This window comes from Typopeltis vanoorti, chromosome 6 (genome assembly GCF_054136105.1).
Source record: "Typopeltis vanoorti isolate ZY-2024b chromosome 6, IOZ_Tvanoo_1.0, whole genome shotgun sequence".
NCBI lineage: Eukaryota > Metazoa > Arthropoda > Arachnida > Uropygi > Thelyphonidae > Typopeltis > Typopeltis vanoorti.
Window position 1 is genome coordinate 22,811,689 of NC_143554.1, and position 16,413 is coordinate 22,828,101.

The following is a 16,413-nucleotide window of genomic DNA, read 5'->3' on the forward strand; positions in this document are numbered from 1 at the left end:
TTAAAAATAAAGCTAATGTCTTAGATGTTTAACATAATATAAATTTATGTTAAAATTATGCAAGCTAAATAATTTTAATATTTTAAACGTTTTAAAAATCATATGTAAATTTTGATAAGTTTAAAAATGTATTGAATAGTAGCAGAGAAACCCTTGAAAATAACTTTCAGGAATGAGTTAGGGCTTGTGGGGGGATTGCTTAAAGCTATGTTCAAGAAAAAAAAAAAAAATATATATATACAGCTAATTTAGTGTTTTGACTAATTTCTCTCTTATACCATATAAATTTATTCCTACCATACCAGTTTTATTGATTCTGTCGTCTATTTCCATATTTAATTTACTGTCTTCACAAAAAATCGTGTCTAAGTAGCTGAAATGTTTTACTTGTTCTATAGGTTCTCCATTCACAATGCAGTTGATATTTTCAATGCTTCTACCTATTTTCATTGTCTTTGGCTTGTTATTGCCGATCTTCATACCAAATCTATTACAAGAGTTATTCAATTTAGTCAGGGAATCTTGCAGACTTGTAGCGGATTTATTTAGAAATATAACATCATCTGCATTAGAGTAAAGAGCTGAGATTAACATCTCCAATTTTGATATCAGGTTTAATACCACTTTCCTTCATAATGTGATCCATATAGATAATAAATAACAGAGGGGATAATGTACATCCTTGATATATATAAAATCGAGCCAACGTCATCAAATAATTTTCATTTTTCTGCAATCAAACAAATTCAAAAGCGATATGTTTTTTATTTCTTCAGGCTAAGACTTTTACACGGCCGTAAATGGACTCACATTCTTCATCTTCGTTAGATATCTACATTACTTCTCCCCTTTAGGAGGCATCTTCTTAATGAGAAGTGTAATCATGTTTTTTCTCCTAATATCAAGTGCACTACTAAGGTAATCATTGACGATTCTAAATGCACTGTGAGTTCAATAATATTTGGGATCGCCTCTATAGTTACACGCACGCACGTGTGTGTGGATGAGTGTGTATTTTTCATCATTTGCATATGTTCTAAAGTCAAGTATGGTTTTCAGGAACATAAACATTAGCTAAGCGGGGAAAAAAAATCTACAAAACCTTCGCCGCCTACGATTCTTGATAATAACTGGTTTTGAATTCATTGATTTAACATGTAATAATATGTGAAATCTTTTCCTTAATATTCATCATCTTGAGCATCATCCAGATTAGAACTTTTTTTTTTTTTAAGTTTACGACTCAGAATTAAAACACTTTTGACTAGGGCCGTACTTATGCACAGGCGCACAAGGCTCTAGCTATGGGCCCCGAAAAAATTAAGCCCTGTTTATGGTCACAAACAATGAGAGAGGGACCCCCGGAGCACTCTAGCGGATTGGGGCTCCCGCCCGTCTCGGGAAAAGTGTAAGTACGGCCCTGCTTCTGACCAATAACAAATTAGTAAAGAACTGTGACTCAGTTTTCACTGAAGAAAAAATGACTGTATATATCTACTGCAATTATGGCCATTCTATTCGGTTACCATTCACAATCTCTGATCCACCTACTAATATGATAACTGCCCAAAGTTGGAAAGATTATCATATATAATAAATAACATGTGGCACATGCTATTAGTTCTTGATCATGGATGGTCTTGAGAATTATTTCGATAATTTCATTTTGACTGATATGTGGCGAAGTTACTGAAAGTATAACTACACGGATGTAATTCGAAATATGAAGATATGTCTAATATAGTGTTTAGTCACCTTTCACAGAGATTTTAAAAGCCTGTACCTGCATAGCATCGATTACATTAGCTATTGAATTACTTCGATCTGGATTTCTAGCCATTATGTCTGCATGACATTCTAGAGTCCTGAATAGAGGTTGGTTGTTTTGGATTTACGGCTGAAGCAATTCAGGCTAATAGGTCAGTATATTCTATCTGTTAATTAAGTGTGTTCTTATTGCTGTTTCTCTGTTTTGCGGGATGAGAAACCCCAGTTTCTAGATTTTTCATCCTGCAAAACCGCCACATCCACATGAGATGCCTGAATAGAGGAGAGAGCACACGGCATATTTCTCACAGCACATTTCAGAACAGTCCACAGTTTCCTGAGGAATGAACAAGTAATACCAATTGGCCTGTCATTCCAATTAAACCAACAGACTGCGGGTTCGAATCCCGCTTTAGGCATGGATGTTTGTGACTGTCTATATATATATATATAACTCAAAGAATATCCTAAAATGTCTTTATTTTTGGACTATTATGTCTCTCTCTTTGTGTGTGTGATGTTAGTGTAAGGACTATATATATATATATAGTCCTTACACTAACATCATATATATATATATATGTAGTCCTTACACTAACATCACATATAACACACATATATATATATATATATATAATAGAATAACCCATTCATAGTAAGTATTGTGAAGTTATCATTTCTTCCGCTTCGAGGTCGTAACGATGCTGATCGAATTACTTATAGGATTTATGGGAAGAAGCTATGCATAAGCATTGTTTTAAATAATTTAAATATAAAAATTTAAATAAAGTTCTATTCGAACGTTTCCAGTTACTTGGTGTCCGAATTATTTATTATTCTTATTTTTCACTCTTTAAATACCTTATTTTTTTTTACAATTAAATTCATTAAAATGCAATGGTGAATATCTTGACGCCATGCAAAATTGATATGTAAAACATTTGTTCTTCCACTCGGGAAAGAATTCATGCTAGATTATAGAGCAAATGTTTAGGAGCGTATTCGCAGTTAGGAAAAATAAATAAATGCACATGGAAGTTTTTTTAATTAATGTTGTACTTCATGTCCATAACAGTAAATGATGTTGAATAATTAAAAAAACTATTTCTTAGTTCATCGAATGGGAATGAAGATGATTATCTGGATCTTACATGGTGGTCGTTCATTAGACTCCCATACTCCTTTTTTTTTCTTTTTTTTTTAAGAGAGAAAATAACTGACTAATATAGTGTATAATATTTTGTTGTTTTATAAAAACTCGTTTATACAATTTTAGTTTTCCAACTAGAGAAATAATCCTCTGTACGAAACACCCCACTATTTCTAACTGTGAGTTGAGCTATTCCAAATGTTGCACCCCCCCCACACACACACACACGCTAACCTCTATATTTTAAATTTTTTACATACTGTCTTGGTATTGCTTATTTTCAATCTGATTATCGAAAATAAGCTATGTTGCACGTGATGATGCAACAACTATGGTTATGAATTAGGGCTGTTTTGAAAAATATTAGCATAATTGTTCACACCATACATCTTTCATTTATATCTACGGTGACCATATTTTTTTGGAGAAAATAAAGGACAAATTAGAAATTGTTTCATAATAAAAAAAGCAGGTTGCGTTTATTTCTTTCACTAAAACTAAAAAGTTTTATAACATTTATTATAAAATATAAGCATATACATAGTATTTTAAACAATCATATTATTACTTAAAAATTTAATTTTGATACTTTTCACAAGAATAAACTTTTTTTTTTAATAAATCAGGTTTCTGTTCTAAAAATTCATGAAACTGTATTCAATTCATGTCAAAGTTGTATTTGGTATAAATGCATGCTTTCAATGTTTCGATTTTTAATTGGGTTTTTTCACTGGCCCACATATTCTTCACTAATAAAAATACTCTTTCAGTGGGGGCATTAGATCCAGGTAGACATACAAAATTCAACGATTTTTAACATGTTATATTTAAGTTCCTGTGACTGGAAATGAACAAAACGCTTTCCACGATCTTCGCCCACAGAGGGATTTCTCGTAGTAGGACCCATTCAAATACTTCCATTTCCACGAAAGAGCTGTCCCAGTTATTTAAGTAATCAATGCAGGTTTGGTAAAATTTATGAATTGCATCTTTAAATATGTTGGCGTCAATATTGAATTTACTATTTCATTTCATATATATATTAATCCTTTAGTATTTTAAAATAAAAATATTAAAATATTTTTAATATTTTAGTTTAATCCTTTTCTAAAATGACGGGGATGCTCTTGTCATTATATAATACTGTTACACAATCATACGCTTATATAAGATAATGTAAGGCAGAAAATAACTTTATTATTAATATAAAGATTGTGAGATTAATAATAGAGCGGTTTTATGGTATTAAAAAAAAGCTACTAAGGATTTATATTGACCTTGAGATAAGCTGCGTATTAGATCTCTAATGCTAAGCAAACGAGTTCAATTATTTTACCAACAGTAACAAAATGGGCCATATTACCCGAGGGATGCATAAGGCTTGATAAATCAAAGGTTAGGAACGTTTGCTATAAATATACAGTATGAATAATGCTATTACTTATGAATGCAAATTATTAAGTATCATTGTTCTTCGAAATTAATATCTTTTTTCTCTATCCATTATCACTTTAAAGTAAATCGAAACATCATTATTTATTGACTAATATTTGCTAGGTACAGAAAGTCATACACACTATTTCTTTCTAGAAACAATAATGTTTTAAAAATGAATGCTTGCACTATCATTTAGGTAACTCACTAATGGGCAACGTAGCAAGTTCACTTCTTAACTAGCAATGTTTGACTCACTAAGTGGGGAGTTTTGTTGTGCTAGTTTCAGTTTCCGTACTTTATTCTATTTACTATCACTTCATTTTAATGCTTACACATCTGCGATACATGATTCAGCTATTCTGAAATGCCATTAATAGATGGTTATTCTTATTAAAATCGCACGTATAAAAGGGAGGTATTTGCATGACAGGAAATAAAATCGAATTACCCTATTCATTAAGTGATTCTGAAGTTAGTCTGAATTGCGGAACAAAGAGTCAATAGTTGACACTTCGCTCTTACTTGAGATCGACATTGAAAATTTATTAACACCGAAGAAGTAGTACAAATGAAAATCTAACATCATAGTAATGCAACAAGTGTTTAGAACAATTCAAGTGATAATAGCAGGTAGTAAATAGTAATACCACACACACACGCACTACAATTATTGTTTAATTGGTAATACAGAGATTGACAGGTTAAAGAACAGATTTAGGAATAAAGAACAGAAAATAGAAATAGACTAGAAGGAACTGTACTATATGTGTAACAGTAAGGCCGTAGCCATACTGGTTACTATAAAAATACAAATGTAGGCGATACAATGACTACAAAATTAAATCGTATCTATGAGGATACACTTAACATACATAATAGATGAAATTTAGAGTAATTTCTTATAATTATGTTTAAAATAAAAGTAAAATTTAGTCCCGTTATTCCAACTTAATAGCGTTGAGGAAAAGTGTTGCTTTTTAAATTGAATTGCTCATGATTGGTGCAGCGATGTTTTTGTTATTGAGTATTTTTATGTTGCAGCTATTAGAGATATACATGTAGGCATGCATCTTCAAAGTAATCGTAAAAGTGGCATCATAGCCACCACTTCAAGTGTTTTAACTCACTGGCTTACTAACGGTCATTTGTTCCTGCAAATAGAATATTCCATTACTCTACATAGTTCTTTTTGGCTATATATCAATCTTTTTTCTAAAAGTGCAACCTGATGTTACAGACTTTAATTCATTAAGCTGTTTATTGTAGCTGCTTGTACTCAAATGATCTGTGAAAAGTTTCTTTGTCTACATTGGGAACTACCAGCAAATTCCGGCCAAAACGCAAACCATAGTCTACATTTATACAAAAAAATTACGATGTTATTTCTTACATATAGTGTATAGTTATATAGATAGTTTCTGTAATGGGAAAATGTTATGAATGGGAAACAGGTTATTAGTTGAATATGTGAAGAAATCAGTAATGCTATAGCTCTGATTATTCTATTTTGATTCTGATTATTCGTATCAAAGGAAGCAGATGTATCGCAGTGAAGAACTTACCCATGAATAGTATAAGCATCTTAAAAATGCTTTTTGATAAATTTTTTAACGTAATATATTCTGTTAATTACGAACCTCAACTTTTGTTAAAAATGAGATATGAGAGTTCCATTTCAGGTTGCAGTCGATATGGAGGCTCTAAATGCTTCACTGATTCAGTTATTTTGACTAATATACAGTTATGAATTCCTGTACTAAAAAGTAATAAAAAATAATTCCTGTACTAGGAAGTAATAAAACTTCCTGAATAAAATTTCTGAATAGAAGAGAAAACTCAGCCGTTATTCCAACTTAATAGCTTTGAGGAAAATTGTTGCTTTCTAAATTGAATTGCTCATGATTAGTGCAGTGATGATTTTGTTATTGAGTATTTTTATGTTGCAGCTATTAGAGATATACATGTAGGCATGCATCTTCAAAGTAATCGCAAAAGTGGCATCATAGCCACCACTTCAAGTGTTTTAACTCACTGGCTTACTAACGGTCATTTGTTCCTGCAAATAGAATATTCCATTACTCTGCATAGTTCATTTTGGCTATTCTGTATTTTGCAGACTTTTACCATGACAATCCCTTGTGAAGATAAAACTACCAGCTGTGTTGGGTTTGCATAATACCACTTTTTGCTCCAAAACATGACGATCCGTGAACGCGTTGTCAACTGCTGTCATTATTAGTTGTCATTTATTATAGGAATGATGAATTAGCGGCAAAACAAAACAAATATTTCAGCATAGCGCCAAAAATCTGGAAGAAGTTTGCTAGCAATTGGAAATACAAGAAAAATTTATAACCATAACGAAGTGTGGAATAATGACCTTTAAGTCAGCTCAGTGAGTTGAGAGTCTATTTTCAGAACTAATCATACTAATCACTTCGTCTTTACTGTGAATTAATGTAATCCATCTGATATTTTCTCGCAGCACGCTATAAAATCCATAATACTAATTGAAAAAACTTTCTCCCTTAAATTAGTATTATGTATTATCAAAAACGTTTTATAAGGTGCGAAATTTGATTGATTACATTCTAAAAAAGATATTCAGTCTGTAACTTATTTTCTTATTCTTGGAATATACAATTCTGACACATGGATTGGATGGTCCATGGTGCTTTTCGTTGTACACGATAGTGTCCTCTTTAAAAGAGTAGTAGACTATAGATTTTTTATTTTTAATGTGAACTTCACCTATGAAAGGTTGCAAGCGTACAAGTACATCAGTAGCAAAGGTGCGCAGTGTTCGATAATGCGGAGACATACATGGAAATTCAAGCCTCCAATATAACACGGGAGTAGTACGCTATCTATGTGAACCATGCAGAAAAAAAAAAAAAAAGAAGTAAAGTAAACCATGAATGAATCACATCTGTCTCTCGTTATAGGTGAGAGGGATAAGATCACCGAAAAACAAACAAATTGCAATAATTATTATCACGCAATATATAACTGATCACTTTAAATAATTCATTTTGCTTTCTCGCCTCTCGATAGCAATTGAAATTTCTTCTCTACCGCCATCTGGTAACACGTAAAAGTTAACTTGGAAAATGATTCTTCATAATTACAATAGTGTTAGATTTATTGCCTAAATTTGTCCGATTGTGTCAAAAGAAGAAAAAAAGTCAGTTATCAAATAAAACAATCAATGAAATGCTAATCCTTTATAAATAATTAAATTACATCATTTAATTCTACCCAAGAAAGAGACTAAACACCACTCACTTGCTAACATCCACTTCATTTTGATCCCCCCCCCCTGCAATTCTAGTGTACAACAATTCTAAATCAAAATATAATTTCATATTTAAACTACTAGAGAATACTACGGTAATACTTTTTTTTTATCCAGAAAATCCACATAATTCACTTCCATAGCCCACTCTAATAAAAGCTATAAAATTTAATCTTCCAGTTAATTTAAGAAATAACACAATAAATTACGTTATTTCTTTATTTATGTATCAGAGAATAACAACGTGCTTCATCGTACTTACTTATATAGATCTGATAGGAGCAGCAGTAATCACCCTCTGGGTTGATATTATATTATATTACAAAGTAAATTTTTATTTCAAGATGCCGATCAATGATTTAATGCGCACGTGCTGACTAATCCCACCCTTAGACTTATCCTTAACCAGTACACTCTACACTCCCCCACCTGTGATGGACCCATTATACCATACTGACTAATCCCAACATAACGACATTACTATTGTCACGTCATAATTGCACGTATACTGAGTATATTTTATTTTCACAATAGCATCTATGTATATCGTTTGAGCAGTTATTTTTGGCCATATATATCACAAGTTACATATTGATTTAATACAATGTTATTACCTTATCTTAAGAGATAAGTTGCTATTCACATATATACAATGTTTGTTTACATATATACATGTTTTGGCAGTATATCATCTGTTACGTATTGGTTTAGTCTTATATTAGTAATTTGTCTTAAAAGATAAATTACTGTTGACATATTTACAATGGCTGTTTATAAATATATATATATGTAGTTATTTAATATATCCTGGGTTACATATTAAATTACTACAATTTTGTTGACTTATCTTAAGGGAGAAATTACTATTAACGAATATACAGTGTTTGCTTTTATATATACAAGTAGATATGCATTTTTTTTTGGCAGTATATCATAACATACATATTTGATTAGTACATTATTATTAACTTATCTTAAAGGGATAAGTTACTGTTGACATATACAATGTTTGCTTCTCATATACAAATAGATATACATATTTCTACAATACTTGTACACTTATAAATGCACATGTACATTTATATTTTTTGTTTTCAGCTTTCTATTTTGCGATTATTGTTGCCTTAGAGACTGAGGTCTATGGGCTTGTTTTAATGTTTTTTCCTTTACGGTGAGTCTATTATTTCTATGATGTGTATTTTTTCTTCAAATTCTTATGAGATAAGACCTATCTGCCGCCATTGGTGTCTTGTTATTTTCTTTCTGTGTGTATGCACGTATACTATCAACCTGGTAAGTGCCGCTTTACTTAATATCTTTTATTTCTATCTCATGAAAACTGGATAGAGCTGGTGTTTCTCTATAAGATAATGAGAGAAAAATAATATTTTTTATTTTTATTTTTTCAGAATATTCTCGATTATTCTGAAATTAACGAAATATTTCAGAATAATCTCAAGTCGGAAATAATTTAGAACATAATCTCGAAAACGAAACAGGATTTGGTTTCGAAATGATTTGCTGCAAGAAGTAAAATGCAACTCGGATATATGTCAGACAGATTAGTGTAGATTTACACTACACTCAGTAGTCAGTATAGTTAGAAAGTGAATAGACAGAAGAAAGGTGACGTTTTTTCCCTATTCTTACTGCAAGTAGGTTCTGCTTTTGACAAAATCGCGTTTGTTTTCTGGCCGGTTTGCATTTTATGGATGAAAACTCGAACGCTCTGCCACCTATGAGACCAGCAGTGTGACCTTTAGTTGAAAAGCCTTTATAAATGATCATGTCGTACTATGACAGGAATCAAATCAAAGAACGTCGGTGTTACGGTTTTGACTTCCAGTTTGAAAACTTTTGGACACCATTTTAGTTATATTCTTGCTAGTTGAAAGCAGGTTTTAGATTCTTATCGTGTGGAATACACACGATAAATCAAATGAAGAAAATCAAAGCATCTTCAGTTATCTGGTGAATTTACAAAATGTGTAAGCACCTATTATATAGTCCTTTTTTCTTCTCTCTCAGCACACCAGTTATTCCGTATAGGCGGATTTGGTATTTGTAATTCAATATTTCCGAGCCATTCAGTTTTCTATTACAAACATACAATTTACAGTCGCACGAGGATCAACATGTATCGAAATTACGTATTACAATAACTCCACTCTGACTGAATAGAATTTAATAAAATATAGGATGGAGAATAAACATTCATAAAGTTGTCTTTGCAGTTCGATTTTGACTTGATCCAGTGCATTTTTATTGACAGAATTTGTAACGATTCAAAGTGATAACAATTCCATGCTTGCTGGGTGGAATTTATTGAGATTTGGTACGAAGTTATAATCACTTTTAAAACTTGTCAATTTGGATTTCAACCCGACCATTAATAGTCGCAAAATTAGACAAAACGCAATTTAGATCTCGTTTTCGAAATCTTATACAATCACGTTTCTAAATCATATTATTGCAAAGTGACGTCGTTCATTATCACAAAAACACTGAACCGAAAGCCATTTTTTAACGTATGTGTATACAAAATCATAACAAGAAATAAATCCAAAAAAAAGGAAAAAAAGTCTACAATTAATATTTAACCAATGCCTAATTTAATAATGAAGATCGCTATCCAGTACAACTGTAAGAGCTAGTAAGTCACCTTCAATTATTGATATGAGTAGTATATTGAAAAAATTAGAATGTCCCGACGAAGGTTTGCGAGAATATCAAACACAAAATCTGAGTAAAATCTGGCTGGCTTGCTGGCCAGTATCGGAAGAACTTGAACAGGCAAAACAACTCTATAAGTGCTTAGGCATTTTCGAAACACACCTAAAAACGTGAAAGCGTCACAAAACGTAGTATAATTTTTGACACTGTTTTTTTTTTTTTTTTCCCCTTTAACTGCCGCTACTCGATAGTTCTATGAATAGTATAACTTTACCATAGACATCATGATAGTCCTCAAGAAATGAACGAAAATATCGACGACTGACAATTCTTCTCGTTTCAGCTTGCGTAGTATATTAAATATAAGAGGTTACCAACCACAATTTTCATCTGCGTAACACACAGAGTTCATGACTGTAAGTATTATTATTATAATATGGCACCTCCATGGAGTCTGTACACTCATCGCGGGAGGTTCATTAATAATTGACACCAATCATCGTTTGCACAATACCTGTGAAATTTTGTTTTGAACTCGTTCACCTGTAAAACACAAATGACACCAGGCAACTCGTTTCACTACCCTCCAAGAAAAAAAATCTGGTTCTCATGCGCTTGCTAACTACACTTCTTCTTCTTCCTCTGCGCTTTTTCCCAGCTTCTATTGCACGGTTCGCGTGTTACTTAGATTCGACTTTTGTTAGTACAACTCCCAGCTGGCCTACCGCTGAGAGGGGGGGGGGTGTATTTTTGACTGTAGCAGCGTGTGTTCACGAGACCAGTTTGCCTGCTTGCGGTTTGAAAAAACCCCAGATAAACTGGGGGTGGGGGGAACCCTGCTGTCAACGCCTAAGACCGGCTAACTTGGCTATGACTGAGAAAGATCCTTAAGCTACTCACGTCGTCGACGGGAATCAAACTTAGGATACTCCTTTCCTCGGCATATGGTTGCGAAGCGCATAGCCACTAGGCTAACCGCGCGTACTCTTGCAACTACACTCTTACTTAATTTTCAGGAATGACCTCTAGTTTTCCCCACAACTATCTATCTACTGAAAATTTTCCCATGCATCAATCCTGTGAAAACCCATAAGCAACTTATATGACTCCATCATATCCTCTCCCCTTCTACGCCTATCAACTAGCCTTCACATCCCAGAAGTCTTCAATTTCTCGTCATACGGAGGATCCCATGGACTTGCCACTATCTTGGTTATTCACTTCTGGATCCCTTCCACATCTCCAAGAAACTCAGGTGACCCGTGTGGTACAATGCAGATGGCGCCGTATCAAGGTTTTATAAAGAAGAATAACAACCGTTTTAATCTCTGACTGTGTTCTTCAAAAATCAAGTAATCACATGAGCCATTTTAGACAGTTTCTTTTAAATTGACTGGCTTTAAACTCAAGGAGCTACAAGCTTGTCCAGAGCAGACTTTTAAAAACATTAATGTCCACGCTATTCGAACTCACAACTTGTTAGTTGGAGAGCGGGTATGCCAGCCACTCCGCCGATCAACGGGCTTTTTTTTATTTATTTTTTATTTTTTATTTTTATTTTTTTTGTACGACCTCTGATCATCAACTCAGAGTTCATTAGCGTCCCTCAATCCCTAGTCTCATTAATTTCTTACAGTTCAGTTCCATCAGTACAGTACATACTCGTAGCTGGTAATCGTTTTATTCCAAAATGAATTACTTTACACTTTTCTCCATTAAACTGATAGGCATTAATCTGTTGACCCACGCTGCCAATCTATATAAATCATCCTGCAAGATATCTGCATCATCCTTCTTGGTACCGATAATTTTGAAGACTTTGGGCGAGGGTACGGTACATAGTTACCGCCATCTCGTGTTCCTAAACCATGACTGTTATAATATTGTCTGAAATGGTACGAGTTCTGTGGTGATATTTCTGAGTCGTGGAGTTAGGTCACGATGCGATAAAGAAAACATACCTTGTTTATTGTCATTCCCCTATTTGTTATCTCTAATATCAGGTATGTGTGTGTTTTAGTTATGGTTTTAATCTCATCTGTAAATATGTTGTAACGTGTTCAGCATCAAATTAGACCACCAATTATGAAACGTGAATTCTTCACTCAGTGATTTAGTGTCGAAATTAGGTATTGTGTTCATTATATAAACAATAAATATGATTTCTACATACGCAAGATAGAAGTGAGGAGACATCCATGGGATTATGCTGAGAAATAACATCATCCATTTATCTGAGGTGAAGCCAGTCCCACTTATAAGATCTTTTCAAACAATGCTTGGATTTGATTCGAGTTAAAAGTTGACCTCATCGCGTCCCATCGTTGATTTAAATATAGAAGAGAATAGTGAAACCACTTTCGACGAGTGAAATAATTATATTAACGTCTGTAGCAATGATATCACTAATAGCATTATTTCAAGATTTCGTTTACTGAAGAAAGTTCTGAGATTGCATTCCTCGTTATAGGTTTTCTTTCATTTGTAAGTCATTTTAATCCACAAATAATTATTGCTAAGTCTTATATTTACTTGGTAAATTATATAATGAAAAATTACCTAAGTGCTTTCTTTCTGCTGTTTCCCTTCCCCCCACCATTTCATTTTGTTCAATGTGTAAGTTACGAGCTGTACGCAATTAACCAACAGCACTTTTTCTATTCACAGGCCAGGGTAGGGTGAACCAACTAGGAGGAGTATTTATTAATGGCCGTCCTTTACCAAATCACATACGTCTCAAGATTGTCGAAATGGCGGCAGCGGGAGTTCGGCCGTGTGTCATCAGTCGGCAACTTAGAGTATCACATGGTTGTGTTTCAAAGATCCTCAACAGATATCAGGTAGGCATGAATGGTATCATGACTCTGAGAAACGAATCAGATGTGACCAACAGAGTATGTTATCACTCTGTACACACACACACATGCACGTTTTGTGCGTTAAATTAATGAGTTACAAAAACTAATTGGTAGGCATATAAGAAAGGTTTTTTTTGAGTGAGTTTTCTTAGCAAAAATTAAGCACAATAATCTATATAAACTGCTCATAATAATAGTTATTCCCCCCCACAAAAAAAAAAAAAAAATTAAATACACTTAACCGAGACGTTGCTTGTATGACTATTTTTTGCTGACATTAGAAATGGCTAGAAACTGTATAATGCAAACAAGTGCTGGCTGGTTGTCCGAATGATTAAGATATCCGCTCTCACACCAAAAGGATGTGAGTTTGAATTATATCATAGGCATGGACGATTGCTTTTGTCTTTAAGTGGGATATCTTCCAGTATGAGACCACTGAAGTTGCTGGAAAAGTTCCATGTTTGGTATCTAAATTGGTGTTTCTGGACTGTATCCAAACATAAAGAAAAAATATTTTAATAAATTAAAATATTGAAGTTAGGCGTGTAAGACTTCAGTTTGGCATAATTAAGATATTAAAGTCATATTTAAGATACCGAAGATTATATTCTCGTAAGGTCTCGCTAGTAAATTTCGAAAATTTTAAGTTTCTTTCTATGTTTGTTTATAAAATATGGATGGATCCATAATATTATCTGTTTAAATATCTTAAAAATGAAAATAAAAAAGAAACCCACCCCACTATCAAAATACCCCTCCCCCGGTCTCTGTGATATGGAGGGATGGGGGAGGCTGAGCAACTATAAAGGGCTGTAGAGTATTAAGAATTATTTAAAATATTAAATTTGTGAGGTTATGGCTTAGCCGCTTTTTAAAGGTATAAAATTTTATTAGGCTACCCTGAGTAAATGTTCCAAAGTTCTAATTACTATATATGAAAAATGTTCATTACTTGTACCTTATCACCTTCCTGGGTCTACTCTCTTGCCAATGAAACCTTAATAAAGATCGAAACTGGCTTGGATAGTGACCCTTTCTATGTTTTGGCATTATGGGATACTGAGGCAGCTGACGTAAAGTGGACAGCCTCAAATATACACTGCTTGAAAAGAAGTCAACCGACACTATTGTGTGAAGAACAAACAGCCATAGCACCCACCTTAATAAGATGTAGGACCACCTTTCGATGCGATAACTGCAGCAGTCCTACGGGGCATACTTTCCACAAGCGTACCATAGCGATCAATGGGAATTATTGACCATTCTTCCTGTAGGCATGTAATGAAGTCCTGAACTGTCGTGGGGAGGACATCCCTTGACCTCACCCGACTCTCCAGTTCATTCCACAGATGTTCAATAGAGTTGAGATCAGAGCTCTGTGGAGGCCAGTCAAGTGTGGTGACGTTGTTGTTCACAAAGCAGCAGCCTTATGATACGGTGCATTCTCTTGCTGAAAGAGACAATGGTCAGTTCTGTAGAAACGTCAAGTAGGAAGTATTGCATTTTTCAGAATGTTCGGATATGTCAATGTTAGTAGCACCACAAACAGAGTCTGAGGCCAAAACAGGACCATACCATCACACCGCCACCTCCGAATTTTATAGTTGGGATTACGCACTTCAGTATGAGACGTTCACCGGGCATCCGCCACATCGTCCATCTGCTCAGTACAGGGTTTAGAGTGATTCGTCGCACCATAACACTTCATTCTAAACTTCCACGACCCCCAATTTACATGTTCTTAGCACCGACGACGCTGCATGTTGGTTCGGGTAATGTGCGGCTTGCATATTGCAGTCTTACCATGGAAACCCATGTTGTGCAGATTAGTGTTCCTGCCAATGCCCGGGACTCCGTATTCAAAGTGTCGGCCGACGAATGGCGGTTTTTGGTGACGGGTCATTCATTGTGGATAGCACTTGCAGTTGACTTCCTACGCTTCCATCTCAGTATGATATCGCTGATTGCTGACCTGGGATGGCCCAATTTGTTAACAATTTACCGAACAGATAGGCCAGCAACATGGCATCCTATACAACTCCTCTTTCAAACTCCGTCAGTTCCCTGCTCGCAGCCATTTCACCCGGACACAGTTGCACTGACTTAGGCATATCATATTCCTCAAATTTATACCGGCTACAAACACGCGACTTGTTACATGGCACAATGTACCTTGTCCATGGGGTGTTCGTTGACTTCTTTCCAAGCAGTGTACAAGTAAGACTAGTCATGAAGATTCTTGCATATTTTACTTACTGAATTTGGGATTTGTGTGGTTGCAATCAAATTCCCAGCTGCTGTGGCGATTAACATTTAATTGTAACTACGCAAACGTCGCATGTGTCTAAACTGCCGTAATTGTCTCTTCTTAATTTTGTATAAAACTGTTCTAATCATTCTGATGGATGCACTCGTTTTATGCTCGGTCCATTTAATTCTGGTTATTTTCCTTTAAACATTTCATTTTAAATGAGCATTTCAGATCAACTAATTCTATGAGGCCAGTGTATTATGCGTATAAATTATATATGTTCTGACCGGTTTGCCTATTTTAGCTGTATAAAAAAGCAGTTTTCGTGAGAAAAACCCTGCCAGTTCTATATGAGACCGTCTAATCGATCTACAACTGAAAAGCCCTTATAAATGATCTTTACGTCCTTGACAGGATTCAGACCTACCGAAAGGCTTCGTAGATACCAGCTAAGATACTTCTACGAGGCTGTGCTGAAAAGTTGTGATAACCACCATGAAGGAATTGAAGCAGAACCATATAACTTGCACATTATTCTACATATTTCCACGTAGTGTTATAAAATTGTTACAACGCTGCTGGATATTTGTTCCAGATATCCAGCAGATATCTAGATATCTGCTGGATATCTGAGAAAAAAGTTTTTCCCTTGTCCTCAGTCCTCAGCTGCAGATATGACTTCATCATTTGTGCCAAATTTGGTTCCTTTGAAATGCTTCTTTAAATTTGGAAATAGTCAGAGCCTCATTCATGTGATGTCTCCCTATCCTATGAGGTTGACTACCATGATGCGACTTATGGTTAACTACGGGCGTAACGACATGTGGTAAGGACTCCTATCTCTTCCACATATTGTCATAAGTATTCATGGCTGTAAATCTGTGTGTGTTCACAGGCCAGTTCGCCTGTTTTGAGGGACGAAAAACCCGAGTTTGCTGGTGGAAAAACCCTTCGACCTTCGTATGAGACCGACAAACTC

General features: G+C 34.4%; 1 protein-coding gene across 1 annotated transcript in view; it reads left to right on the top strand.

The window, feature by feature from the left end:
* LOC150105335 (paired box protein Pax-7-like) overlaps positions 1–16,413 on the top strand; it is a 186,897-nt gene that overhangs the window by 38,278 nt on the left and 132,206 nt on the right. The window contains exon 2 of the mRNA XM_090393932.1: positions 12,990–13,162. Coding sequence (XP_090250058.1) covers positions 12,990–13,162 — 173 coding nt within the window. The remainder of the gene's footprint in view (positions 1–12,989; positions 13,163–16,413) is intronic.